Source organism: Lichenostomus cassidix, chromosome 2, assembly GCF_008360975.1.
Source record: "Lichenostomus cassidix isolate B80296 chromosome 2, HeHo_3.0, whole genome shotgun sequence".
Lineage (NCBI taxonomy): Eukaryota > Metazoa > Chordata > Aves > Passeriformes > Meliphagidae > Lichenostomus > Lichenostomus cassidix.
The window spans coordinates 62,361,001-62,388,797 of record NC_139482.1 but is presented as its reverse complement, the minus strand read 5'-3'; the positions used below and the strand labels follow the sequence as shown (position 1 = coordinate 62,388,797).

Sequence of the window (27,797 nt, the reverse complement as noted above, 5' to 3'; positions counted from 1 at the left end):
GAAAACCAGAATAATCAAATAAGTAATATATATAAAAAAAAAACAAACCTGAAAATGTGAATGTTCCTGTTCAAACATATGCATATAAATTTTATCTTTGTTTGATAGTGCAGTTCATGGGTGGTTCAAGTAAAAGTATTCAGCTGTCAATTTTGGGGTTTTTTTTAATTGTAAATTCACAATGCTGAGAATGTGTAATGACTAGAAGTCCACAGATGAAAACAGGCATATGGAAATTGTATTCAGTGCCTCTGCTAAAACTGAGGACTCTCCCTGAAAGGCCAGCTTCATGTCAGAGGTGGAGAGGAAGCTGCTATGGCAGTTCCATACAGGTAGAGAATGTCATCTGCCAAACAGATTCTAATTAACCTTATAGTAGTAGCCAACATTTCCAAGTAGGTATTTTTTTAGTTAGGGGCATTCAGCTGGCTTTGTTTCTCCAGAGCATCCCTGAGATCTGTACTGACCACAGGAGGAAGATGTCAATGTGTGTCAAACCTCTCAAATACTCAGTTTACTGTGCCTTGTGTGGCTTTGAAAACCATTCTCATAGTCTTGTGTTTGCTTTGTTACATGGGTAGCAATGTGCTTGATATGAGAGATTGTCCTGCGTTTGCACCCAGAATCAGTGAAAGAGCCAAGGGGCACCTGAGTGGATTCCTCACTGTGAGTCTCGGCCCGGGGGGGTTGGGAACCCTCTAGCATCGCGGGAGACATTCAGTACTCAAAGAAGCCCTTCAGACCTGTCTCTGCTTTTGTTGAGAATTGTAGTGGGCACCTTGGCTGGTGGGAATGGGATTGAATGGGTTGTAGAAGCACAAAAGTAACAATGTGAGAAGGAGCGTGAGAATGGCACCCAGATGAGGAGGTCATCAAGATAACAGAACTCATCTACTGACCTTCCAAGGACACCCACTTCAGGAGACAGATCAGTGAGTAAGTCCTGATGACTCACAGAAGGGGGTGGGGAGAAAAGACTGTTTACTGTTGCCTAAAGACAACACAAACAAACAACGAGCAGTGGCGCATGTTTGCCAACCTAAAAAGAAGGAGAATTTAGGATGAGGCATCTCTTGTTCACCATGTCACTGCAAGGATTGTATCTCCATTATGAACGCTGAACATATGTCTCGGTGCTGGTGAGTGCATGGATTGGAGTGAGATCAACACTCTCCCATTCTGTAAGATCTCACATTGAGCTCTACTGAATTCTTGATACACAGTGTTGCAACATTGTCTTCCAAACTTTTCAGGACATGAGGTTTGAACCGGATGATTTCCAGTGGTCCCTTCCAATGCAGGTTGTTCTGTAATTCTATCACTTGAATGCAGGAGCATGTTCCGTGAACTTCACTGCGCGGGTGATAAGATTAGTATAGTACAGGTTTATGGTCATTTCTTAAATCTTACACTTTTATCTTCACTTGTTCCAATTACCCATGTTTTCTTTTTTAAAAATGGATTTAAGTCACCTAGGTAAAAAAAAAAAAGGGGGGTGCATTTCTAAGAATAAAAGTTCATTTTAAATAACCTTGCACTTGAAAAAATTCCATTCAGTGTATCTTTCTGATCAGAAGGCTGTAAGCCTCTGAACTTCAGGGACCTGGGATTGAAATGTCATCTCGGTTGTTGGCTGAGACAGGATCAATCAAAAACAATGAGGATTATGTATCCACTTAAAAAAAAATACAGTGCCCAGACTGAACTGTCCAATTTGCAGACCTCATCTTGTTGTATTCTTTATGGTGCTAAGCTGATTGTATGAGGCTGGAGCCACAAGTAATCTCTCTCATTCAGCTCTGCTGCAATGTTGCTGGACATACAGAATGAAGGCATGTTACTCAAAATCATGCACATCTGTCAGCTCTAGCTCACGCCAGGAGTTGAGCTTTTGGTTTGCTTCTTGTCTGACAAAATACTGCTGCTTTAAAAACACTGAAGGATCTGCTGTGAACCCCACCAGCCTTTACCCTTAGTAGAATTCTCTATTAAATGAACCAAGCCATTTGTCAGGTCAGTGGTCTGACAACTCAAGGAGTAAATGTACAGCTAAATAAAACAGCTTTCTTCTGAACTTTGCTATTTCACTATAGCTATTTTACTGATATTTTCAGTATCAAAATGAGTGCTACGTTTTGATCCCAAATACTTTCATGTTCTATCATTCTATTACTATTTATCCCATTCATTCTCATCAGTGTGGTGGGCAACAGAAGGTGTATTTCATTTCTCAATTTCTTTTCATATTCAGATTATTACCAAATTTTCCTATCATCTATTCTTGTATAACGCACAACATTTTTCTCACCTCCCATCTTGGTCTGTGCCTTAATACTTTCTTAATTTGATTCCTGTAACTTGTAACATATACCTTGTAACCTACGCTTTCCTATCTGGCTTGACATTTCCATTGTTTCCCTTCCACTTACCTAACCCCCTTGTACCTTTTTTGACCATCTTCCTAAAATGTGTAATTCTGCATCTTTGAAATCCCCCACAAATTCACCTTGTGTATCAACTCAAACTTGGTTTTATTCCACTCAGTCCTTCTGCCCCTGTACATGCTTCCTGCTGGGATTCCTTAGCGTGCCAATTTAGAAAGCATTTTCCTAAATTTTCTTCTCTTGCACTTAGCCCTCTCTGTCCACTCCCTACATAAAAGTCTTTCTGATTCATCATACTGCTGCTCCCTTTTCTCTGATTCATAACTCTCTACTGTAAGGATCCCAGGACTCTCAGGTAGCAATCTTATAAATTGTGTTCTGTGATCAGTTGCACTCAGGCAACATCAATAACACACTGGAACTGAGCCCAGTGGCTTTGCACAAGTATAAGCAAGAGTGCTTTTCTATGCACTTCGGAGTGCTTAGAAAAGATAGTGAGCGTTTACTCTGAAGGTCCTTTTTTGCTCCATTTAGATCTTGTGCTTAATTACGTAGTTATTAAGGTGTTGCTGTAAGATGCATTATAGTCTTTAAAGACAATTATAATGTGTAGTGTTTTAGTTTGTTTCTCTTGATTAGCTGAGTTAAAATCTTACCATGTGAAGTGGTTAAGGATTGCTACGGATGGTGAGTGGGATCTCAAGTTCTCCCATAACCACAGGTGTAATAAGCCAGTGGCTCCACCTGGTATGTTCACAGAATATGAGAAATATCTGAGACTGCAGTGTCTCATTTGGACGTGATACTGAGCCTGTGTGAGTGTATCAAATACTTCATTCACATAATGTTCGATCAAGTCCTTCAGACTTGATATCCTGCCAATGGGGCTGCCACAATTCATGTATTCATAAACAGTGTCTTTGAGATCTTGTCTGCTCCTTTCTGCACAACCCAGTGTATTAAAAGAACTTTATCTTTTTGGGGAAGGGAGCAGTATCCTGTGGTTTTTATGAATGACTAGATGCCATCATAGTTGCTTACTGATGATGTTCCCTGGTTGGAGTTATATATTATGAAGCACAGTTGTTTCCAAGATTTAATAATGTGACAATTTTTTTTCAGTAGCAGAGCCAAGGAGAAATTAATGGTTGTTTGTGTCAGTTTTCTAGTCAATTCAGTATGACTTTTGCCTTAGCAGGGATTACAGATTTAGGAACTGAATAAATGAGGCAGTAACAAATGTTAGAAACATCAAAAAGTTATATATTCTATGAAACAACAATCAAGAAAATCATACAGTAGTAGCTTATTTCTACCAACTTTCTTCCCGTTACCCAAATAAATAAGAATTTTGCCTGAGAAAGGCCTGCATGTGCATCCTAAGAAAACGTTTGTGTCCAAGATTTAATTCCTGCTGTCATTTTACAGGCTAAACTCAGTGACAAGTTTTGATGAACAAATCCCTCAAGTAAAGGTTTTCTTAACACATCTTTAGAGCTACAGGCTACCATAAGGAAAGCAACAGGAAGATGACTTTTTTCTCAAGCAAAGGGACTTTTTAAGACAAGCCAATGTGATTTGTTGACATATTTATAAGCATTGCATCTTGTTTAGTTGAAACACTCTCGATTTACACAAGAGGATCTGTGTGTAATGAATTATCAATATGCTGTGTTGCCATTTTTAGTATTGAAAGACTTGTGACCACACTGACCAAAAAGGAGAGAATGCTTTTATTGCTGTACTATACTGAAAATGCTGTGCAGAGCTTTTGATTTTATGCAATTCAGTGGGATCATTGAAAGCTAGAGATTTGGGCATAGACAACATGATACACTGTCACCTTTTGCTGTGGACAAGGAATGCTTCATTAATAAGGTAAAATGGGCACTAGGGCTGTCTAGTGAATCTACTTAACATAAAATTCATTATTGAAGCAGCTGCTTCTCCCTCAATCCACTTCTGTCTTGTGATCTGTCCATATAGCAGTGTTCTGTGAAGCCCACTCAGAAACAGGAGTGTCTCAGGGGAAAAACCATGAAAATTCAAGTTTCTCAAGCTTTCTACTGCAGGTCTTGTCACTTCAAACACACAAGGTATTTATGAGAATGAAAAAACTTTGGAAGGCATCTGTATGGAGGAGCACTGACAGACATTGTGTGAATAGCAACATTTGCATGAAGTTTTTAGTAAGTGGAGATGAAAGTCTCCATTTTCCATGGTTACTGATCCTCTGAGATATCCAGTTCAAACAGACATATCTGAGAATGAAAGGTACAACTTCTACTGTCTTTTAGGATATCTGCTATCACATTTCAACATGCAGTCTTCTGTAGCTTAACACTCTCTAGTGATGGCTGACAGATAGGCAATATATATTGGCACAGGTTGTAGACAAAGCTCAGCATATTAGCCCAGCACGACAGAGTGGGAAATGGTACGTAAGGCTGGCTGATTCTCCTGCAAGCAAGATTAATTTAGCTCATCCAGAACTATATGTTATTATAGCTAGGCTGGTTCCAGTATGAATCTGGCCCAGTTATATCAACACTGCACTGCAGTTTAAAGTGTAGATGTACTCACTGTTGCAAAGTATATCCACCACAATTAAAGAGAAATGCCCCTCAGGCTATATTTTCTTTGGGTGCACTTTCTGGAAGAGCCCTCCAGAAGCAGAGAAGGACAAATATGAGCTCAGAAGCTCTCAAGTAATATTACAATAATTTAATGCTGGAGCAGAATTGGATTTTAATCAATTTCGTGGAGAGTTCTTTCTGTCAAGAAACCAAGCCCAAGGAAAAAGGTATATTTTAACTTGCTGCAAATTATGTGGTTGGTGTTTGCAGAGATGTGAAAAAGTAGGATTCACAGTGGAAGCTGCCTTTTGCACTGATTTTCAGTACAATAGCTGTAACTTCTATAAACTTCGGTTTAGTAGGCTAACAAACAGCAGTATGCTATCCTGGTGCTTCCAACATAGAGCTTTCCATGAAAAAGTAACAGCATAAATAAAGGCTAATGCTTCTTAGCTTTCGAATGGAGAGTGCATATATATAGGGTTTTTCCCTAGATCTTCAGTCTTTGCAAATTATATGCATTCAGCACACCGGAAATGAAGAATAGTGAAATATGTGTTATCTCCTAATGTCTAGTTAATTAGTTCACATCATAGCACATCTTTCTAGTATTACTTTTTGGAAAAGACACTTACACAGTGGAACATTCAGAAGCCTTATATTCACTTGCTTAAGTGAAAGCAGAGCAGAGGAGATTTGTTATTTAAATAAAGAAAACTGTCACTTAAAACATCTGGTATTTTAAAATGTTCCTGGTTATGTTTCTGTTCTGTAAAAAAAAGTCTTTTAGTAGAAGGCAAGAAGTGTTTTAAATTTCCTACTTTAGTCCTTAAGCCTTAGCCAAGCTGCTCATTTGTGATACTATATAGAAAACCTGATAGCCTTGGGAATACTCACTGAAGAGCTGCTGTGCTGATGTTGGGATTTTTATTACACCAAGTGAAATTCAGAACTTGTTAGTGTTCTATTTTCTAGTTTTTCTAGTCTTGTATGACATGTTGCAAAACACTTAAACCAAAATCCCCATTGATTATTACCAGTTAAGAAAATACCAATGCCTGGTCTCAGTTATTAATTTACTCTAAACCAGGTTAATAGGGAAGTGTAATGGTTCTCTATGGACTGTGTTGCTTTTTAAACTTTTAGAATTCAATTTCATGTACTTTCTCTCTGTTTCATATGTTGGTTGAGTTTTTTTTTTTCTTTCTAATTAGTTTAATATACAAGCTGTGTTTCTGAATATGCCTTGATTACTTCCAAAATTTCTGAAGCAATGCTTTCCTTTCATTCATTTTGTATTTTAAATATGCTCAACTGGCAGACTTCAAACATTTTCATTTAGTTTAACCTTTCAACTGTTGTAGTTGCAAATGACATCAAAATTCTGTGGCTCTGCTCAAAGAAAAGACAGTTTCATACCCTTCATTGAATTTGTGAGACTTAACTAATGTTAAGAGACTTAACTCTTTTGGATGATGGAAAACTTGTAAAGTCCAGGTTGCCCTTGTCCTAAAATAGAGTTAGGCATCTCTTGCTGAAACACATTTTCTAAGTGCAGATTTTCCGATTTTTTTGCAGGTTCATATTGATCCAATTTAGATCTGATTGGATTATTCTGATATTATTCTGATAGAAATTCCCATTTCTATTAGAAACACATGGGAGTGAGATACACTGCATTCTTAACTGGATTCTGATACATCCTATGAATAAATTGCAGCTTCCTTTTGCTCCTCTTATCCAGTCCAAAGGGCACTGTATATAGAGTCGCTGTCCATAAGGATTCTGCCCTTTTCTTGAAATATTCCATCTAGTAGCGCTTCAGCTCTTTCACTGACAGTCCAGAATGGGAAAACAAATACCACATTTCACTGCTAAATAACACGTTAAAGCAGAGCAATTCATATCAGTCCCCAAGAAGTTTTAGTGCTTTATATGCATTAATCTGAGTTAAGCAAGTCTCACCAGCAGAACACTCCAGCTATTCTGACATTGGTGGTGTAGCAATTTATGGAGCTCTGACAGTCCCAGATTATCCCTAATAGCTGCAAAGATACTTCCAGACTAATACTTAAAGCTGCTCTTGTTTAACATGATTCCTGTATTCCTTAAAGGAATAGAATAAAAGCTCTGTGTAGCATTTGACACAAATTAATTTCACTCCTTCCATCCACTCTTTTAATGCCTGCAATTTTATTTCATGTACCTGCATCTAGAATGATGGGTGTGCATGCAAGAACTGTTCCTTTGTCTTGGTTTGAAAACAAACCAGTGGGAGATCACAAGTCAAGATTGAAATTAAAAATAAGTGAAATAATACAAGGAAAAGCACTGACAAAGTCAGATACAACCTAGCACCCTGTTAGGGTGGTAGTAGCAGTCCAACTGAAGTAGTCCAGCTGAAGCGGTGATCCTGTGAAGGTCTAGTCTCCAGCTGAAGATCCAGTGGTAGCTCTGGTCCTCTGGGAACCCAGTAGACAGGGCTAGCTCAGGCAGTTCCAAGGCCAGGTTATATCCAGGTGGGAACACCTGGCTCCTCCCTCCTCGGCAGAGCACCTCACAATGGGATGAGATAAGTCCATGAGTCACACGGTGGGTCCCTGATGGCCCATTGCCTGTCATGCGGGGTGGGTCATTAGCAGCTGGTAACAGCTAACGGATGGCCCATTGCCTGTCATCCGGAGTGGGTCATTAGTAGGTGATAGCAGCTAACGGCCCACAGCTGGTGGTAATAGAATACTTAACTACATCTATACTGCAACCTAGGACATTATCCACCCCTTATTCTATTACCATCTACACAGTTCTCATTTAAGATAAGATCTCCTTGTGGTACACAACAGGTTTCCCCATCTGCCTGCATCACCCACCAAGTATACCCAGGTCCTTGGGCAAAAACAACCCCACAGATGGGCTTGCCTTTGCCTGAGGTGGGACTAATCCAAACAGTCTTTCCTAAAAAACCTCTTATGTGTATCACAGGGACTTTATCTCCATCCACTATGTGCAAAGGTTTGGACTGGGCAGGACCGGCTCGATTGATAGAGCCTCTTGTGTTAACCATCCAGGTGGCCTTTGCCAAGTTCAGTTCCCAATTTTTGAAGGTTCCCCCGCCAAGTGCCTTCAAAGTTGTCTTTAGTAGTCCGTTGCACCGTTCAACTTTCCCAGCAGCTGGTGCATGATAGGGGATATGGTATATCCATTCAATTCCGTGTTCTCTAGCCCAGGTGCTTATGAGGCCATTCTTAAAATGGGTTCCATTGTCAGACTCGATTCTCTCAGGGGTACCATGTCTCCACAGGACTTGCTTTTCCAGACCCAAGATGGTGTTCCGGGCAGTAGCATGAGGCACAGGGTAGGTCTCTAACCATCCTGTGGTTGCTTCCACCATGGTCAACACGTAGCGCTTTCCTTGGCGGGTTTGGGGAAGTGTGAGGTAGTCAACTTGCCATACTTCCCCATACCTGTACTTTGACCATCGTCCACCATACCACAGAGGCTTCACCCGCTTGGCCTGTTTGATTGCAGCGCAAGTCTCACAGCTGTGGATGACCTGTGAGATGTTGTCCATGGTCAAGTCCACCCCTCGGTCACGAGCCCACCTGTATGTCGCATCTCTCCCTTGATGACCAGAGGCATCATGGGCCCAACGAGCTAGAAATAACTCTCCTTTGTGCTGCCAGTCCAGATCCACCTGTGACACTTTCACCTTGGCAGCTCAGTCCACCTGCTCGTTGTTACGATGCTCTTCATTAGCCCGACTCTTAGGTACATGTGCATCCACGTGTCGAACTTTCACGGTCAGCTTTTCTGCCCGGGTGGCAATGTCCTGCCAAATCTCAGCGGCCCAGATGGGTTTTCCTCTGCGCTGCCAGTTAGCCTTTCTCCAGCGATCTAACCATCCCCACAGTGCATTGGCTACCATCCAGGAGTCGGTGTAGAGATAGAGCCTTGGCCATTTCTCTCGTTCAGCAATATCCAAAGCCAGTTGGATGGCTTTAAGCTCTGCGACCTGACTCGATCCACCTTGTCCCTCGGTAGCCTGTACAGCTTGTCGTGTGGGGCTCCATACTGCAGCTTTCCATTTCCGATCTGCGCCTACAATTCGGCAGGAACCATCGGTGAAAAGGGCATAGCGTCTTTCACTCTCCGGCAGCTCGTTATACGGGGGTGCTTCCTCAGCACGTGCTACTTGCTCCTCTGCTTCTTCTGAAGATAATTTAAAAGTCTCACCTTCAGGCCAGTTTGTTATAATTTCCAGAATCCCAGGGCGATTTGGGTTTCCAATACGGACGCGCTGTGTGATGAGGGCAATCCATTTGCTCCACGTGGCATCAGTGGCATGGTGGGTAGAGGGAACCCTTCCCTTGAACATCCACCCCAGCACTGGCAGTCGGGGTGCAAGGAGAAGTTGTGTTTCTGTGCCGATCACCTCTGAGGCGGCTTGGACTCCTTCGTAAGCTGCCAAGATTTCTTTCTCAGTGGGAGTGTAGTTGACTTCAGACCCTCTGTAACTTCGACTCCAGAATCCCAGTGGTCGACCTCGGGTCTCACCAGGCACCTTCTGCCAACGGCTCCAGGACAGACCATGGCTCCCGGCTGCAGAGTAAAGCACATTCTTTACCTCTGGTCCTGTCCTGACTGGGCCAAGGGCTACCGCATGAGCGATCTCCTGTTTGATCTGGGTGAAGGCTTGCTGCTGTTCAGGGCCCCAGTGGAAATCGTTCTTCTTGCGGGTTATGAGGTAGAGAGGACTCACAATCTGGCTATACTCAGGGATGTGCATTCTCCAAAAGCCTATGGCGCCTAGGAAAGCTTGCGTCTCCTTCTTTTTGGTTGGTGGAGACATCGCGGTGATCTTATTGATGACCTCAGAAGGAATCTGACGCCGTCCGTCTTGCCACTTTACTCCCAGGAACTGGATCTCTCGGGCAGGTCCCTTGACTTTGCTCTTCTTGATGGCGAAACCGGCTTCCAGGAGAATTCTGATGATTTTCTCTCCTTTCCCCAATACTTCCGTTGCTGTGTCCCCCCACACAATGATGTCATCAATATACTGCAGATGTTCTGGAGCCTCACCCTTTTCCAGTGCAGCCTGGATCAGTCCATGGCAGATGGTGGGACTGTGCTTCCACACCTGGGGCAGTCGGTTCCACGTGTACTGCACACCTCTCCAGGTGAAAGCAAACTGAGGCCTGCACTCTGCTGCCAGAGGAATGGAGAAAAAGGCATTGGCAATATCAATGGTCGCATACCACTTCGCTGCCTTGGATTCCAGCTCGTACTGGAGTTCCAGCATGTCCGGTACAGCAGCACTCAGTGGTGGTGTGACTTCATTCAGGCCACGGTAATCCACTGTCAGTCTCCATTCTTCACTGGACTTACGCACGGGCCATATAGGGCTGTTAAAGGGTGAGTGAGCCTTGCTGACCACCCCTTGGCTCTCCAGTTCCCAAATCATCTTATGGATGGGGGCCACAGAGTCTCTGTCAGTGCGGTATTGCTGGCGGTGCACTATTGCTGTAGCGATTGGTAGCCGCTGTTCTTCAATTCTCAGCAGTCCTACAGCAGATGGGTTGTCTGAGAGACCAGGCAGGGTATTCAGTTGTCTTATGTCTTCCGTCTCTACGGCTGCTATCCCAAAAGCCCAGCGATGTCCCTTCGGGTCCTTGAAATATCCACTCCTGAGATAATCTATGCCGAGGATGCATGGGGCGTCTGGACCAGTCACAATGGGGTGTTTCTGCCATTCATTCCCAGTTAAACTCACTTCAGCTTCCAGTACAGTCAGCTGCTGGGATCCTCCTGTCACCCCAGAAATAGAAATGGATTCGGTCCCCACATACCTGGATGGCATCAGGGTGCACTGAACGCCGGTATCAACCAAAGCCGTGTATCTTTGTGGGTCAGACGTGCCAGGCCATCGGATCCACACAGTCCAATAGATCCAATTATCCCTTTCCTCTACCTGGCTAGAGGCAGGGCTCCTCTAATCCTGTTTTTGGTGCATGGTGCTCTTCTCCCATAAATGTGTTCCTGAGGTTCCTTCAAGAGGATCAGTCATATTATCATTTCCATTCTGTCGGGGGTTCTGTCCACAAGAGACTGGGGCAGTGTTGTACCTAGATGAGCCTCCTGACATGGATGTTTCTGTTTTCAATTCATGTACCCGGGCTGCTAAGGAGGAGGTGGGTTTCCTATCCCACTTTCTCATGTCTTCCCCATGCTCCTGAAGGAAAAACCAGAGATCACGTCGTGGAGTTTGTTTTCTTTCCCTGGCTGGAGTACGTCTGCTCCTGATGGCAGAGACTCTGGTTGGTTTCGGTGTGGCATGAAAAAATCCTTCTTTGAGCTCTTTCTTTAGTTTCTGGTGGCTCTCTTCAATTAAGCTCCGGACTTGCGCAGCCAGGTTTGTTTCTACCGATGAGACCTGGGTCCGTAGTGGAGCGGTGACAGTGTCCTCGTAAATTCTCAGTTTGTTTGCTAACACACCCACCTTGTCTTCACCTTCCCTCCACTGCAGTGTTGCCAAGTAACGAGAGTATATCTCTGGTCCGAGCCGTGCGAATCTTAGCCACATTTGTGAAGTGCATTGGACATTATCTGGGCTCTTGGGGAATCTCTCGTTTTCTGAGAAAATGATCTCTAGCACGGCCAATTCCCTCAGGCATCGGATACCTTGTTCTATTGTGTTCCATTTTCTTTGGTGCATCTGGAGGTCTTCTTTGCAGAGGTATCTGTCCCGTACACTCAGCAGCAATCGCCGCCAGAGGCTGAGAGTTTCCTGGGTTTTCCCAATCTCCTGGTCAATGACCACATCCTGAGACAGGGATCCCAGTTGCCTGGCCTCACTTCCATCCAGAATGGTGTCATTAGCTGCAGCGTCCCAGATGCGGACCAGCCAGGTTAAGATGGACTCATTCGCCTGCCGGGTGAATTCCCTCCGTAGGTCACGCAGCTCCCCCAGGGATAGAGAGCGAGTGATGATCTCCGGCTCTGTCTCTTCTGCTTGGTGAGATGGTCCTGCCGCATCCTCATCAGTCGCTGTGCAGACTGATTTGCTCTTGGATTTCTTTTTCTGGACGGGGGCAACTGCTATGGGCTTCGGCTGTTCTGATTTGCTTTGTTTCTCCTCCTCAAGAAGACAAAATATTGTTCTGATCTTCAGCATGAGGTACACGGTGCTGGTCGCAGAGAAAAAAGAAAACAGAACTGACAGGAAGATTATGCCATCCTTAGCATCCAGGGAGAACTCAATATTGTCAAGGACGGCTGTGCCTGACCTGAAATGTTGGAAGAAACCGCTCTCTCTTCCTAGCCCCAAAGGCTGGGTGCGATTGCTGAGGAGGTCCCAGACGAAGCAGCTCAGGTTAGGCCAGGCAGACAAAGTCGAGTATATATAACGAATGGTGTTCATCGCCTCACAGGTAACCATGCCATAGGCATAATAAACCAATAGAGCAATTCTCATGCCATTCCCTGGTTGCAACAGGAGCAATACGACGGGCAGATAGTATCCCATTTGAGGAAAAATATAGAGAGCGAGATACAGTACCCATATAGATAAGCTGAGCATCATGGTGATAGGATTTCTGAGTTTCCCCAGGTCGTGCCGCACATTGGGCGCCAAAATATGTCTTGGTTTGAAAACAAACCAGTGGAAGATCACAAGTCAAGATTGAAATTAAAAATAAGTGAAATAATACAAGGAAAAGCACTGACAAAGTCAGATACAACCTAACACCCTGTTAGGGTGGTAGTAGCAGTCCAACTGAAGTAGTCCACTTGAAGCGGTGATCCTGTGAAGGTCTAGTCTCCAGCTGAAGATCCAGTGGTAGCTCTGGTCCTCTGGGAACCCAGTAGACAGGGCTAGCTCAGGCAGTTCCAAGGCCAGGTTATATCCAGGTGGGAACACCTGGCTCCTCACTCCTGGGCAGAGCATCTCACAATGGGATGAGATAAGTCCATGAGTCACACGGTGGGTCCCTGATGGCCCATTGCCTGTCATCCGGAGTGGGTCATTAGCAGGTGATAGCAGCTAACGGCCCACAGCTGGTGGTAATAGAATACTTAACTACATCTATACTGCAACCTAGGACATCCTTGCATGTTGTGTATAAATCAGGCCAAATGGACTATTTCTACGAACCTTTTGTATGAGGGCAATACATGTTGCTGTCAAAGTTAATGTCTCCTCATTGACACTTGTCTGTTAGGATTGTTCATTTCCCATGAATGCGGTTGAAGGCATACAACTTCACTGCATGTCAGCCAGATCTACTAATATTGTATTTTTTGTAGCATCTGAGGGGTTTGTGTTTGCCCTTTTTTAAACACATCAATAAGTTTTTTTGGTTTTTTTTTAATTCTTAGTCACATTGAAATTCTAGTGATGATAATGATGTAATAATAATGATAATAATAGATATCATAATGTCAAGTGAGGAGGGATAATATGCCAATCTTGATGTATTGCTAAAATGAAAATAATCTTTATCCCAGAAATAACTCTTTTTAGATGCGTGCTTTAGGAGAACTAAACAAAATATTAAAATTACACTTTACTGTATCCAGGTCAGAGTGTTGTTTCCTCAGACCCCTCAATTTTCAAGCTATTGGGACTATTTGCACCATCAGATAGATTAGATTTTAGTTGCCAGTGTTTCAAAAAGAACATGTTGATAGAAGGTCAGATATGAAAAAATTGTTTGTAAGTGGAAATCTCTATTGGTTTTGGATCATTTTGACATAGAGTTCTCAAATACTCTGTGACTGGAAGTAACTGCAGTTGTTTTTTACCGTTTCCTTTCTGTGCAGGATAAGATGCAAATTCTGAGCAGTAGTTTAAGCAGAAAACCTTGCTACCAAATATATGTAAAGCATACATAAAATCCAGTTATCAGTACTGCCCTGTATAGTGCCCACCCTTTTTATCTCCTGTTTGCACTATTGACATAAAATAGGCAATATAGTAAAATCTTTATATATAGTCATATCCTCAAAAATGTCTGACACAGAATGTACTAAGATAAACATGCATGTATTAGGTGGATTTTTCTTAATGACAATAGAAAAAGCAAGAAGTACAGTTCCCTTTCTAGCCTGTTCTGGGATTATTTTCAGCTCCATTAGGACAAAGCTAATGCCACACTTACTTTCTATTTAAATCTTATTTTGAAAGTTAATTGGAAATTATTATAATGCATTAAAATTATTCCCCTGTGTGAGGAGGAATTTCTCTCTGAATGATGTAATCAAGATAAGTTTTCTGTAATTTTGTTTCACCTGGTCCCTCCCAAATTATATAACATAGAAAATATGTCCAAAGAGAGAGAATTCTGTTATATTTTGGGGATGTTACATTTTGAGTATGTCACTTAATATCTTCTATCACGAGTAATTTTTATTAAAAAAACAGAAGTTATTTTCTTGTATTTCTGAACTAATTTTAATTACATTCAAGCATACAGTAGCAAGCAAAGCAATGATGTAAAATTCTATGGTGCTTTCATCATGTGTTCTGAAACCTCATACAAAATCGTACTGGCTTTTAATAGTGTCTAACATAAAGATAAATGCTAGACATATCTGTAGGCCATATGATTAAATATTTATGCCTATATTAAGAAGTACTGGGAAGCTTTTTATTTATTTATAATTTTGTATCTTTTCAAGTCATATTCTAGAATCAATGTCCTACAGTCTGTTCAACTCTCAGAAGAGCTCCCAAAAGGCAGAAGCACTAAAGCAGAGAAGCAGAACTCTATCTTATTTGATAGAGCTGCCAAAAACCACCCCTACTACCAAAGAGGAGAATGTCTAACCTTTCCTTGAAATAATAGTAAGGTCATAAGTTCTCTCGTGAAATAAATAGTAACTGGAGTAGATCACTTACTGGTTTCAGAGCCATAAAGGAAAAGCCATTGGCAATGATAAAACTGTGCAAGAGAAAATGCTAAAACAGTCCAAGTAAGCTGGTTGTGAAAGAATTAAAAATAATTTTAAAGGATTTAATTCTGTTTAACTACCACATCTCCAAAATTAATTGTTACCATTTTAGATACAAATTTCAAGCCATTTCTTTTTACTTGTCAATTTAATCTAATTAAGCCAGTTTAAATCAAGACAGCTAATAAAAGCTCAGATCCTCTGTCCTTTATTAGTTTTATTCTTAAAACAGCTACAAAGCAACCCACAACCATATGTCACATTAAGTAGTTACTTGGCATATTATTATATAAATAGCTCATGAATTCTACATTTGAGGGAAAAGTTCTTCTTAAGAAATATTGGAAGAGGTTTTGGTTTTGCCTACAAGCCTAAATAATAAAACACTTCTTTCTACACCATAGTTGCAGGATTCATATCAATGCTGTAGTAGCCTGTAGCTAGAAAGTAAGTAATTCAGAATAGTAGGATTTCAATCAGGGATTCACTGTTTATTCTTACCATTTTTCACTACCACCTGACACATGAGTTATTGGAATAACAAAAGAGTATTGCAAATTATGTTTTTAATAGGAAATGGAGTATGGTGATATGGAGTATGCACATGCAAAGGATATAGAAAGTACCCTAAGATTCAGTGCCACATGACTGAATTATGTGAACTCTGTGTTAGATTAAAATCTCCCTGCTTACTTAACAGGCAGGATGGGGAGGACGAATAATTAAAAAGAAAAAAAGACTGTATGAAATGGCACATTAATATTACATGACTTCTGATACTAAATAATTAGAGACCCATAAATTCTACTTCAAATAAGAAAAACTATAGTTTTCTGTATTTTGCATTTTTGTGACATTATTGCAGAGGATGGAGAGAGATCAAGAAAGAACTTGAAATATTGTAACAATAATTTCTGATTAAAATGCTTCTTTTTTATATTAGTCTCAGCAGCCAATAATACACAATTATTTGCTGTGTATGTTGTGGGGTTTCTGTTTTATGCATAGTTATTGGAGGAATAACCTCATTACCTATGCCATTGAAAACTAAGTTTTTGTGAAAAGAATGGAGGCATTTTTCATAGCAGTTTACACAGCTGACCATAAACCAAGCATGGATCAGTACATCACATTCTGTAACTCCTGTGCAAAGTCTCACTTTGATTGGAGTTGACAGGGAAATGCCCATTGTTAAAACCCATCCACAGTTAGCAGAAATATGCCATGAAGCAGGTTGAACATGTGATAGCTGCTGGCACTTTGAACACAGTCTATTCAAAGGTCAGATTAGTAAAGCAGTTTGGGGTGGGGATTTTTTGCATTATGTTTAGCACAAGCTGGAAAATCTAGTGTGATGGTCATTTCCTGCTGAGTCAGAATGCAGCAAAGCTGCTCCAACATGAATGCAGTGGCCCACAGGAGATGGTTGCTTTCTGGTCTGTGCTGGAGAAGAGACTGCAGCGTGTTTGGAAAAGTAGAATTGATCAAAGAGCTTCTATGACAGTTCTGAAGGAAAGTATTTCAATATGTTTTTACAACTGTTCTTTCAGAGCACAGTTTCTCTCTTCGGATGCTCTGCCTTTAGGTTGGGGTTTTTTTAGTCAATTGCTAACATTTGTGAATATGTGGTTGCTAGAAGAGATAGCACTTCAGAGTGTTTAGCACATAATATTGAAAGAGGCTGAAAATCAACAACAAATCTGTAAAGATAACTGGATTATGTTACAGAAATAATTTTAGTAAATGAGATTTGCCCAATATATTTCTCTAAACAGAAATCTCAACATATGGGTATTTCTATCTAAACTAGAGAAGTTGGACTCCTTCCTCTCTTTCAGAGAAAACAGACTGAAGAGTCTCCCAGCTGTATTCTTGCTCTACTAATGTTTTTTCCCTTTTTTCCACCAGGTTTTGCCCATGTGAAGAAGAATAGGCATTTCTTATGTTCCCTGTAAGTGAACCTTTGCAAGAAGTTCTTCATCGTTGAAAGTAAGTTTCTATCTATCATCTATCTATCTATCTATCTATCAATCATCTATCTATCTATCTATCTATCTATCTATCTATCTATCTATCTATCTATTTTTTTTCCTTCTCTTTTTTCCTAAATATGCTCAGCTTGTATTTAGAGGAAAATTTTAAAACCTTTGAAAACATCACATGTTGGGTAGCTCCATGGATATCTTATGGAAGTTGCAGAGCCCATATATTCATTTTAGGTTATATGTGAAATATTGGAAAATTCCCTTCACAGGAAAAAAAAAAAGTGTGAGAGATGAATGATAAAAGGTTGATTTGATGAACTGGGCAAAGATGATCTTCCATTAGGGAAGAGAGGCAGAAATTTCCCATCTACTTTGCCCTGTCAGCATGACTGAGCTCCAATATTGAGAGTTTCATCTACGAGTAATTGCTTCTGGCCACTCACAAGAACACTTTGTCTACACCGTGTTTGATAGACGAGTGCAAAGAAGGGCCATAATATGTTGCAGAGCCCATTCACCTTTCTTTCCATGCCTGGGAAGAAAGTCCACAGTTGCAGAGCAGTGATTAGTACAAAACTGATCAATGGCCAGTGGCCTGTTGGGGTTGATGGTCCATTGCACTCTGTCTGGCCGTATTGTGGGGTAATACATGAGAGCTTGCTATTGTTTATTCAGTCTGGTCCTGTGGGTCACCTCCTCTTGCCCTCAAGGGAGGATATTCCCCCTGATTCTGGGACTGCCCTCCAGCAGTCAGCTGGAGCACTGTAAGGGATTGCTTGTGATCTTCTGCCATCTAGAAGATGCATCTCTCTCTTCAGCTTTTCTCCCTTTTTAGTAAAAGTTTCAAGTAGAGGAGTTTGTAACATACTGGGCAGATGGCACTGGGATGGAAAGAGAGGGAGTCAGAGCTCAAGCACGAAGGATGGATTCACTCCTGCAGTGCTTAGTCAGGACTCTTACAAAAGACAAGTGCTTGTCGTAGGATAACAGATGTGCTTGTTCTTGAATAAACTGCAATGGATACTGTCATCACTGTACGTGTCTAGTAGTTTATATTTTGTTCAGAAAGCTGCTGTGTGCTACAAAACAGTCACAGGAATGAAACGTTCTGCAATTGAGTTGTGTTGCTCCCATCAGATATGTTCTGTGGAAGACAGGACAGCAGAGGGACTCTAGGTTTTGTAAAAATTAATTCATAGGTTAAATGAAAGAATTTTTACCTAGGACAGTTGTTTAGCTACATAAGCAATTGTCAGCCTGATTCTTTATTCAGTCAGAGATAAAGCTTTATGAACAGATCACATAGATGAATCATAGAATAATTTGTTTTAGAAAGAATCTCCAGGAAAATCCAGTTCCTTTGCTCAAAGCAGTGCTCAATTCCAAGGCAGAGTTGCCTGACCAGGGTTGCATCCAGTCAAGGATGTCTGTAAGGTTGCAGATTTCATTTACATTGTGTCTTGACACATGTTCAGCATTTGAATACCTTGTGTGCTAATTTTTTTCCTAATCTGTAATTGAAATTTCCCTAGTTACAACTTGTGTCTCTTGGTATCAAACAAGCAGGTGAGACAAGTCTAAGTTCAGGTGAAAAACTGGACATAAGAAGTAGTTTAAAGTCATGACAAATATCAGAGTTAATAGAAATACACAGAGTGCTTTAAAAATAGACATGAGATTTCACATTGATCTCCAGTCACTACAAATTTTGTACTTGAAGTGAAAGAGGTTAGACTCATCATGACTGCCACTGGATTTCAAGGTCAGAAAGAGCATGCAGGATGCAGCTCAATATTTAAAACAGCCCAAATATTAATGGAGTATTGGAGCACATAATAGGGATATATTTTCTTGTGGCATCATAAAACGAGTGTCTCAAAGAGAAGGAAAAAACATGAACATATAGACACAATCCCTTTTTTTTTCCCCTGCAGAATATTGCTTTTAACACTCAACAAGAAGAAGTATGTGAATTGTCACCAAATGTGAATTTGGTGAGGGAGCAGGATTCAGAGGGGCGGTAGTTAACCTCTTCCATTCTTTAATTCCTTATCCTGCCTGCTTCCAGTAAATACCCAACTGGGAAGCATGCAAAAGACCAGCTATAAAATCTTTGATACAGAACTTGCTTGAAGGAGTAGCTGGCCATATTTCTTAAGAAATGCTTCATTTTCTCAAGAAATAGGAATAATTTGAAGCCAAATTTCATTAAAAGCCTCAGTTTCCATATATTTTTAATAAATATCTAATTGTAGAACTTTTTCGTGTATGTGATGTTTATAATAGCAGGGCAGCATTAATTAAACCCACAATGGTGGTAGAAAAAAAGAGCAGGAAAGTGGATACTGAGAAGGAAAAATTGCCATAAGAAATTAGTAAAGCAAAAAAGACAGAAGAAGCATCTAAAACCATCATAGAGCTGAGAGCATAAAAATGCATGAAAAGCATTAATAGGAACTGGTGATTAAATTTTAATTTTCAAAGAAAAAAATGTATAAATAACGAATAGTAATAAGCAGTATTCACACTAAAACGCGTAAGGAGAAATCCAACATCTAAAGTTACCCAAAGAAGAAACAATCAATGATGTTTTATTACAGATATTTTTTAGACACTCTAGGAAGTGAGAAAGATTATGAAAGTCACTCTTTCTTGTACAGTACATTATATTAAAAAAAAAAAGTTTGAAAAAAAATTGTAGAATAGCTCATGACAGAAACTACAATAGGAATACACTGTGCTCTAGAACTGGAGCTAATGATCCCAGTTTAGCAACTGGGACATTGCTATTCCCAGAGACTTCTTGTTCCTTGTATTAATGTTAAATTTTGGCACTTTAAGGTGGCAAATGCAGGAAAACACATTCAGTTTGAAAACTGATTCGGGAAAAGGTGATCCATGTCTGAATAGAATTGGTTGGAAAGTGGGTTGGGTTTCGTGAAAATCTGGAAATATTAATTAGAAAGATAAACACTAAAATACAAAGATTTTTCTAGCTGGAAGTTTTCAGAGAAAGGTCATAATTTTCCAAGAGAAGCAGACACATATTTTGGAAGATTTTTGGTTAATCAGGAACCTAGTTTTATGTCACAGGACAATATTTGCCAGCAGTACCTTGTTACTAATCCTAATTCATCTTAGGTACAGAAGATAAATGATACTTAAGATGTAAAAGTCCAAAACCATCACTTTTTTGTTAGGCTTCTTAATTTTTCAGCAGTTCTTTGCCTTCCTGTAGGCTGGCATTTCACTTTTTTTGGTCCATTTTGGGGTTTGTTCACCCTTTGGAAAGTTAGCATCTCATGACATTTATATCTACTTAAAAGTCATCTGGAAGATGATATTTGGAATGAAATAAAAAGAGTAGTAGAAATTAATAGGAAAGCACACAGTGTAACAAAGGATAAAGGATAAATTACAAATTCTGTAGAAGATGTTCTTTTTGTGTCTCAGAAGATGTCTGGCTTGTACACCTTGAACATTGTGGATGGTGTTATGTTTGCCTTGCCTGATGCAAAATGCCACAAATATATCCACAGTACAAATAATAAAAACAACAGTAAGGCAGAGATGAAAATGTTCAGAGTACTAAAGAAATAAATAGGAAGAGGCAGGAAAGGAGTTATTGAAGTAATTGATTGGGGAGGGGGCCATGTCTGTAACAATTCTTAGATAAATATGTGGGGTTTTTACACTATGTTGTCATGTTTTTTCATTACTGCAATGTCTGATGTTTACATCTTTGTTTTAAAATCCAGGAGTTGAGTCTTACAAATTATTTTGCTTATAGAAGTTATATATCCACCTCTCTTCCATATTTGAATCTTCTGATGGACATGCAGAAAATTGAAAGAATGGAAAATACTTAGAGCACAGTAAGAACAAGAGGCCCATGAAAGAGACTTTACTGTACCTAATGGTTGACAGGTAAAATATACTGACAGAAGGAGCACAGTACTTAAAAGAGTTGCTTCCTGCCTTGGCCTCAAAAAAAGGACAAAAATCTGAATGCTAGGAGTGAGTAAAAACTTCCCAAGGGAAAGGGAAAGAAATTAAAATTTACTGAAAAAAATAGTCAAGAAATTAGTTGCTTGAAATAGGTCACTTTTTCATATTCAGTGTGCCTGATACTGATAATACAAGAGGCAGCTGGACACAAGTGCTGAACCCCATCCTTTGACAGTGGCAAATTCCTTGCTACTCTTGCAGTGAAGGGATGAGTTTGAAAGCCTGCAAAATGCAGTGCTGCCCTCATTTCTGTGAGCAAGCATGTGCCTGAATCTGGAAGAAGTGTTTATCTCCTGGCAGATAGAGCTGGTTTCATAAATACTGGTGATTATTGATCCCCAGAGCACATACTACTGGTTAATGTTTTGTCTGTAATACACGGACCGTTTCCTGAAGTCATGTTACAAAATATGGCAAGACATTTGTTTAAGTGAGACAGACGGGTCTGGTGGAAAAGCTGCTGCGCAGAGTGGGAGTGCAGCAGTGCAAGCATGCCACAGACCTATCCTTAGCTGAGGTGTGAAACTGCTGTCACAGCTGTGACACCCTTGAAAACCAGAGCATCTGGTGAATGTCCTTGAGAGACACATTAGTCTTCAGGCTAGCAGCCCCATATCGAAGGAGACATCTGTTGCAAACTAAAGAGCACTCATTTTTGTATTCATGTGTCCAGCAGATGGGTGGAGAAAAAGAAATGGGCTGCTCCATAAAGAGAAAAATTAACAAAGTCTAATCCAGATTTGACCTAGGTCCCCACATAACTGTGCAATAACTCTGGACCTCTTTCATACCCACTCCACTCTCCCAAACTCTTTGTTTCCCCACAGTATCACCAGCTTCCCTCTGGGTTGTGCTTTTCTGTGGCTGAGCTACAGGCAGCTTGCTGCCCATTCAGAACAGAGGGTGGGGTGTGCTGACCAGCCATTGCCCTCCAGGATAAATGGTACTTATTATAAATACCTCTCCTCTACCCAATTACCAGTGTTCATTTCTTTTTAGAAACTTAATTATCTTCAGTACTGCAGCCCCTCTGCTGATTTGTCTGAAATTGGACAGCAGGTTCACAAGTTACCAGGTGTAAAAAGCTCCAGGTGTCGGGTCTCATTTTCTTGGGAAACCAGAGTTTAAACAAATGGTCACAGATCAGTGGTTAGACTGCATCTTCTGCTGAGAAATTCATGAGCTGAGCCAGCCAGAGCTACAACTTAAAATAAATCCATGAAGCATGATGCTAAGTTTTATCAGCATGACTGTCATCGGCCTGATATGCCACAGGAAAAAGCTACCTTAGAGGCAGTTTTAGCAAAGGAAGCTGAGCTTATAAAATGTAGAACTTGCATATTTCACTTGGTAAAGCTTTCCCTCTCCCTCTCCCTGTCCATTTTCCTCTCTCTCTCTCCCTTTACCTTTTCCCTTCCCCTTCTTGTTTCTTTTCCTGCTTTTGCCTTCAACAAAAATTCCTCTTTGGCTTTTTCAGATGGATGCCTGGCTCAGACTAAAGGACATGCAGTGCAAAGTCCCTAGCAGAAGTTGAAAATGGATGATGTCTGCTGATGCTTTTCAATGATGTCATCTCCTCTTTTCCTGTTTGAGATGGGTGATAGGAAAATGTTCTAAAATAAGCCTGAGTGACCTCTTCATCCCTTGACTTTTCTTTCCATAAGCCTAAAAATCAACTGAAGAAATGACCACTCAACTGCCAGAGGAGTCCGTGGAGACCCAGAGCACAGATGAGCTTGAGTGCAAGATCTGTTACAACCGCTATAACCTGCGACAGAGAAAACCAAAAGTGCTGGAGTGCTGTCACAGAGTATGTGCCAAATGCCTTTGCAAGATCATAGACTTTGGTGATTCCCCGCAAGGAGTCATAGTGTGCCCGTTTTGCAGGTTTGAAACGTGCCTGCCAGACGATGAGGTTAGTAGTCTTCCTGATGACAACAACATCCTGCTGAATTTAGCTTGTGGGGGAAAGGGAAAGAAGTGCCTACCAGACAACCCAACAGAACTGCTGCTGACCCCCAAAAGGCTGGCATCTCTGGTTAGTCCTTCTCATACCTCTTCTAATTGCTTGGTTATAACAATCATGGAAGTACAAAGAGAAAGTCCCCAGACTCTGAACTCAACCCCTGTGGTGGAATTTTATAGGCCTACAAGTTTTGACTCTGTTGCAACTGTGTCCCACAACTGGACAGTGTGGAACTGCACATCTTTGCTCTTCCAGACCTCGATTCGGGTGCTAGTGTGGTTGCTAGGGTTGCTGTATTTTAGCTCCTTGCCTTTAGGGATTTATTTGCTGGTATCCAAGAAAGTCACCCTTGGGGTTGTCTTTGTAAGCCTTGTTCCTTCGAGCCTTGTTATTCTCATGATTTATGGCTTTTGCCAGTGTGTTTGCCATGAAGTTCTAGACTGCATGTCATCTTGATAACAAATACAGTAAAATAAGATGTATTACAAGATGTTTAGCATAGTTGATTTATCCTGTCTTTGTATTCTTTGTATTCTTATTTATTCTTATTGTCCATCCCACTAAATGGAAGCAGTGGCCCTAGTTACATGGTCCCTTTTTTTTCAACTGAATTAGACCTCACTCACCCTGAGCTTTTTTTGAGCTAAGAATTGGAAATAAAAACTACATGTTGATTTTGAAGCAATGTGTTTTAGAAAGGGATAAAGCAAAACTGCCAAACTTGGTTCTGCTGCTGCTGCCACTGTTCAAATGAGTAGCACTTTGCTTTGTATTGACTTGATCAAGTCAGTTCAGGCTGTAGGATCTACCCAAGAAGAAATTAAGGTAGCACACACCATCCAGGTCCAAGTTCTGCATCTCTTCACCCAAAGCATGTCATGCTCTGGAATATCTGTTATTTAACATCCACTATCATTTATGGCAAATTAAATCACTCGATTAGAATAAAACATTTTTTTTTTTTAATTTTTTTTTTTAGTTCTTGTTACAGCAAAAACACTTGTGGGAGGCCAATGGTTGTAGTTTTTTTGCATTCTGTAGAATGAGGAATCCTTTTTTTTTTTTTTAAATGCAAAACACTTGTCTCCAGAACACTTTCCCCAAAGAGAAGCCCATTTTTCTTGTCATACAGTTGCAGCTTGCTGTGAAATATTCCTGCTAATGAGTACTTCTGGGGACCCAGCCACGTTTGCTTCTCTCCAGGTGCATTTATTTCAGTGTACACACCTTAGGCTTCCCTTTGAGGGTTCAGAGCTCTGCAGACTTTTCTAGCTATGTTCTGTTATGCTTATCCTCCCTCCCAGCATTTCCACCACCAGCAGTGACATTTCCAAGCCACCAGTCCTCCTAACAGATGACCAACCTCATGCTCATGTGCTCTGTGGCAGCTGTGCTGGAGAATTTGGCTTGCATGACTTTAGCTCTCAAGATAGACTTTTCTTCCCAACCATTAGGAAACAGATCTTCAATCACTAATACAAATACAAGAAAAAAAATCTGAAATGGTTAACTGGGGTTTTGGTTTTTTAGTTTTGGAGTTTTGTTTGTTTTTTGTTTGTTTGCTTGTTTGTGTTCTGGGTTCACAGAATGAGCATTGTAAGGAGATACTATGACTTTGGGAAGGTTTCTGTTGAAGGCATAGCCTTTCATAATAATACTCTGAACTCCCTGTCACCACTGTGAGTTGATGGCAATGTAGATGTGGCAATTAGCATGTCTCGATTAGTGGAGCTCAGAGGAACTACTGATACTTACCACTCAACAAATAGAACCAGGCCCTGTAAGGCTTTCTGGTATGTTGCATGGTTTAGGCTACTTTCTGAACTACTGGAAGAGCACAACAATAAGTAATATTTAATGTTTATGTGTATAACTAGGTCTAGCAACACCGCAGCTGCAAACCAGTTTTCTTGTGCACAGCAGGGTGGAGTTGAGCAATGCAAGCCTGGTTTTTGGGTCTGGCACAAGATTTAGTCATTTCAGGGCAGTGTAAAAAGGAGAGGGGTTTGTTGCATGAAGATTGAATGTATGGCCTAACAATATACTCTTAGAGCAAACAGACTTTGGTAAGAATGAAAAATGATAGTGGGAAAAGCAGAGCCTGTCAAGAGGATTTGAAGTAAAGCTGGTTCAATTTTTGTAGATGGCATAGGTGGTATCTGCAGTTTTATTCCTACTGCAAATGGAGAAAATGTGGAAATGTAAAGGTCCTGCTTTTCTTGGCACTCATTTTGTAATAGTGCATATATATGTGTGTGTATGTACATTTTGACACATACATAAGAAGAAAACTTACAGCGAAATTATAGTTTCTAGTGTATGGAATTACGGAGCTATGTATTGAATGATTAAAGGAAATGCTTCAGACTTTTCTGTAATGACAATAATTATATCTAAAATATTTTCAGAATTCCTAGAAATTACTGTTCCTAAGTAATTGTTTTTAATGTTTGTGGTAAAGCACACGTAGTTAGAAGAGGAATCATCTCCAGTAAAGGTTTGACTCATCTATGAACTCATAAAATTTAAATATCCAACAACAGTCATCTCAAAAAGAAAGAAAAATAGAAACTTAGGTGGCTTTATAGAACTTCATAACTTTGGGAAAAGATGTATTTGTAGTGTTAGGGGTTTATATGTTTCAGGATTTGTTCAATTCGTCTGAATATAGTGTCTCTAATAAAGGGGTGACTAACAGAGGAAATAGGTTTTGCAAATGTGTGATATATATCTATTACCTCTGCACAACATGTTCTACAGTGCTACCTGTTGTCTTTTCCTTTTGATTTTCAGCTGATTATCTTAGCTCCAGCACCAGGTATTTTGTTTTAAAACAGAGCCTAATTGTAGCAAAATTACAGTGGTATCAGTTACACATCACAGCACAAATTAATACACCTGTTGTTACACTTCTCTACTTTTCAGACTGTCAGCCCATTACATTTATGCTGTTATTTTAGGCTGTGCTGCAATACAAACCCACTCAAAGATGCAAGAGTGCAAAAACATATTGATTGTACAGCTATCCTGCCACTCAGCCAGAGCATGCTATTGCAGATTTGGTGTCATAAAATACCTATATGGCTTACAATATGGCCACTGAGAATTGCTAGGAGGTAAATATCAATTACTTGTGGAGAAGAATTTTTGCCGTGTGACTGAGACAAGAAGAACTTCAGGTATTATTCTTTCCTTACTTTTATTCTCTACCATCCTTTTGACTTAAAACTGAAAACTTCTGCATCCTCTGCAGTGGAATAACTTTGCTGAAATCAATGTATATGGGGCTAAAATCAAGACTTGCATACTTGTCTGCCTGCTTTTCCTTCCTTTTCTCAGACTGTTTTTCTCTCCTTGGAAAGTAATGTGCTCCTGGGGTTGTAAAATACTGCCGGCACACCAAGGCAATTCCCTTTCAGTGGGATTTATTCTTGCTATGCCCAGACATGACTCAACCAAGTACAAAGTGTCAGAAATTCATTACTACAGGATTAATTTAGTCCAAATGAGATTTTTTTGTTTTGTTTTAAATTCCTGCTTATCCTATGGAAGCAGGCTGTATCCTCACCAGCTGCTCATTTATGGCATGATATCATGGTATCCCCTGAGGGCTGGGGCAGGATGCTGCAGAAGTGGCTGCTGGGCACAGCACTGGAAGGATGTGCTGAGATGGAACATCCTCTGAGCAGGACTTGGTGAGGGATGGAGCTCTGCAGGAGTGGCCTGAGCCCAGAGCCCAGAGCCCAGAGCCCAGAGCCCAAAGGGCAGTTAAGAGAAAGTGAGTTCACAGCGTCTGTGGATTCTTACATAGGATGTGGGGCTGGGTGTGGCCTGGCTGAGAGGCTGTGCAAAGCAGAGAGGGGTCTATCCCTAGGGATAAAGGGGCTGTGTTTTGGGGTAGAACTGCTGCAAACAGTTTAATGCTTTTTGTACAGACCCTTCTAGGGTTTAAAATACATTTGGTAATTAAATTAATTTGTTACTGTTATTACAGTTAAGTACATTTACTTTCCAAATGGCAAAGTATTGAACTTCATTCTAATTTAAAGAGATCCTCACATTTGGGCATATTGCCACTGTTAACTATTTCAAGCTACAGGACTGGCCAAAGTAAGGGCTGATGTCTTTGATTTAGCTGCATTGTGAGCTTTCATAGGTCTTACTATATCAATTATAGGCCCACAAGACAGTGTATGCTAACACTTCAAGTAGGCAAACTCTTGTCCTGATAACGTTATTGGCAAACTTCAGGGTTGCCAGCATTTAAGACATATCCAAGAGTAGACTTCCAAACAGTCTTGATTACCTGAAGATACAGATAATCTGGTCAGGGCATGGTGCAGATAATGCCAAGGTTGCAGGTTCCATCCCTGTATGGACCATTCACTTAAAAGCTGGACTTGATGATCCTTGTGGGTCACTCCCAACTCAGACAATTCTCTCATTCTGTGGAGTCCTGCAGCACACAGCCAAATAGACAGACACAGAACACAGCTTTCCACCTAAGTGACTACTACACTTCAACCTGAGGAAGAGGAACTGAGGGGGTTCACAGGAAGGTGGATGATGTTTTTGAGGGAGCTCCTTGTTATTGAGCTACAGGACCATTGGTTTTTTTTTTAGTTTTAACCAGTTCTAGGGGTAGATTCAACTCACTGTTCCCCTTACTTTTCTGCCCTCTCTCCTGAGACAAGTCTACCTGGAAATGTGGATAAACAGTACTTTGAAATGAAGTAATCTTTTCTATTACACTCAGTTTGCAGCCCAGTCCAGCACAGCAAGACTAATCCTGAAAATATGGCAAATTGCAGCCAGGATGTGAGAGTGAATAGGATGCAGAGGGGAAATGGCAGCATGTTGTTATAATAGTTTTGATGTCAAAGCAAGGAAAACATGGGGCTACATTCTGCTATGTCTTGGGTGGTTCAAA

At 40.7% G+C, this 27,797-nt stretch overlaps 1 protein-coding gene across 4 annotated transcripts in view; it reads left to right on the top strand.

The window, feature by feature from the left end:
• Nucleotides 1-26,603, top strand: part of RNF182 (ring finger protein 182) — a 36,293-nt gene extending 9,690 nt beyond the window's left edge. For 2 of the 4 annotated variants that reach the window (XM_085051811.1, XM_085051812.1), the window contains exons 2-3: nucleotides 16,817-16,897; nucleotides 22,379-26,603. In XM_085051811.1, the coding sequence (XP_084907937.1) occupies nucleotides 22,586-23,323 (738 nt within the window). In that variant the 5' untranslated portion in view covers nucleotides 16,817-16,897; nucleotides 22,379-22,585 and the 3' untranslated portion in view covers nucleotides 23,324-26,603. Of the gene's footprint in view, nucleotides 1-4,421; nucleotides 4,481-16,816; nucleotides 16,898-22,378 lie in introns of those variants that run through there. The other 2 variants (XM_085051813.1, XM_085051814.1) reach the window with 2 other exon arrangements.
• Nucleotides 26,604-27,797: the final 1,194 nt, after the last annotated feature.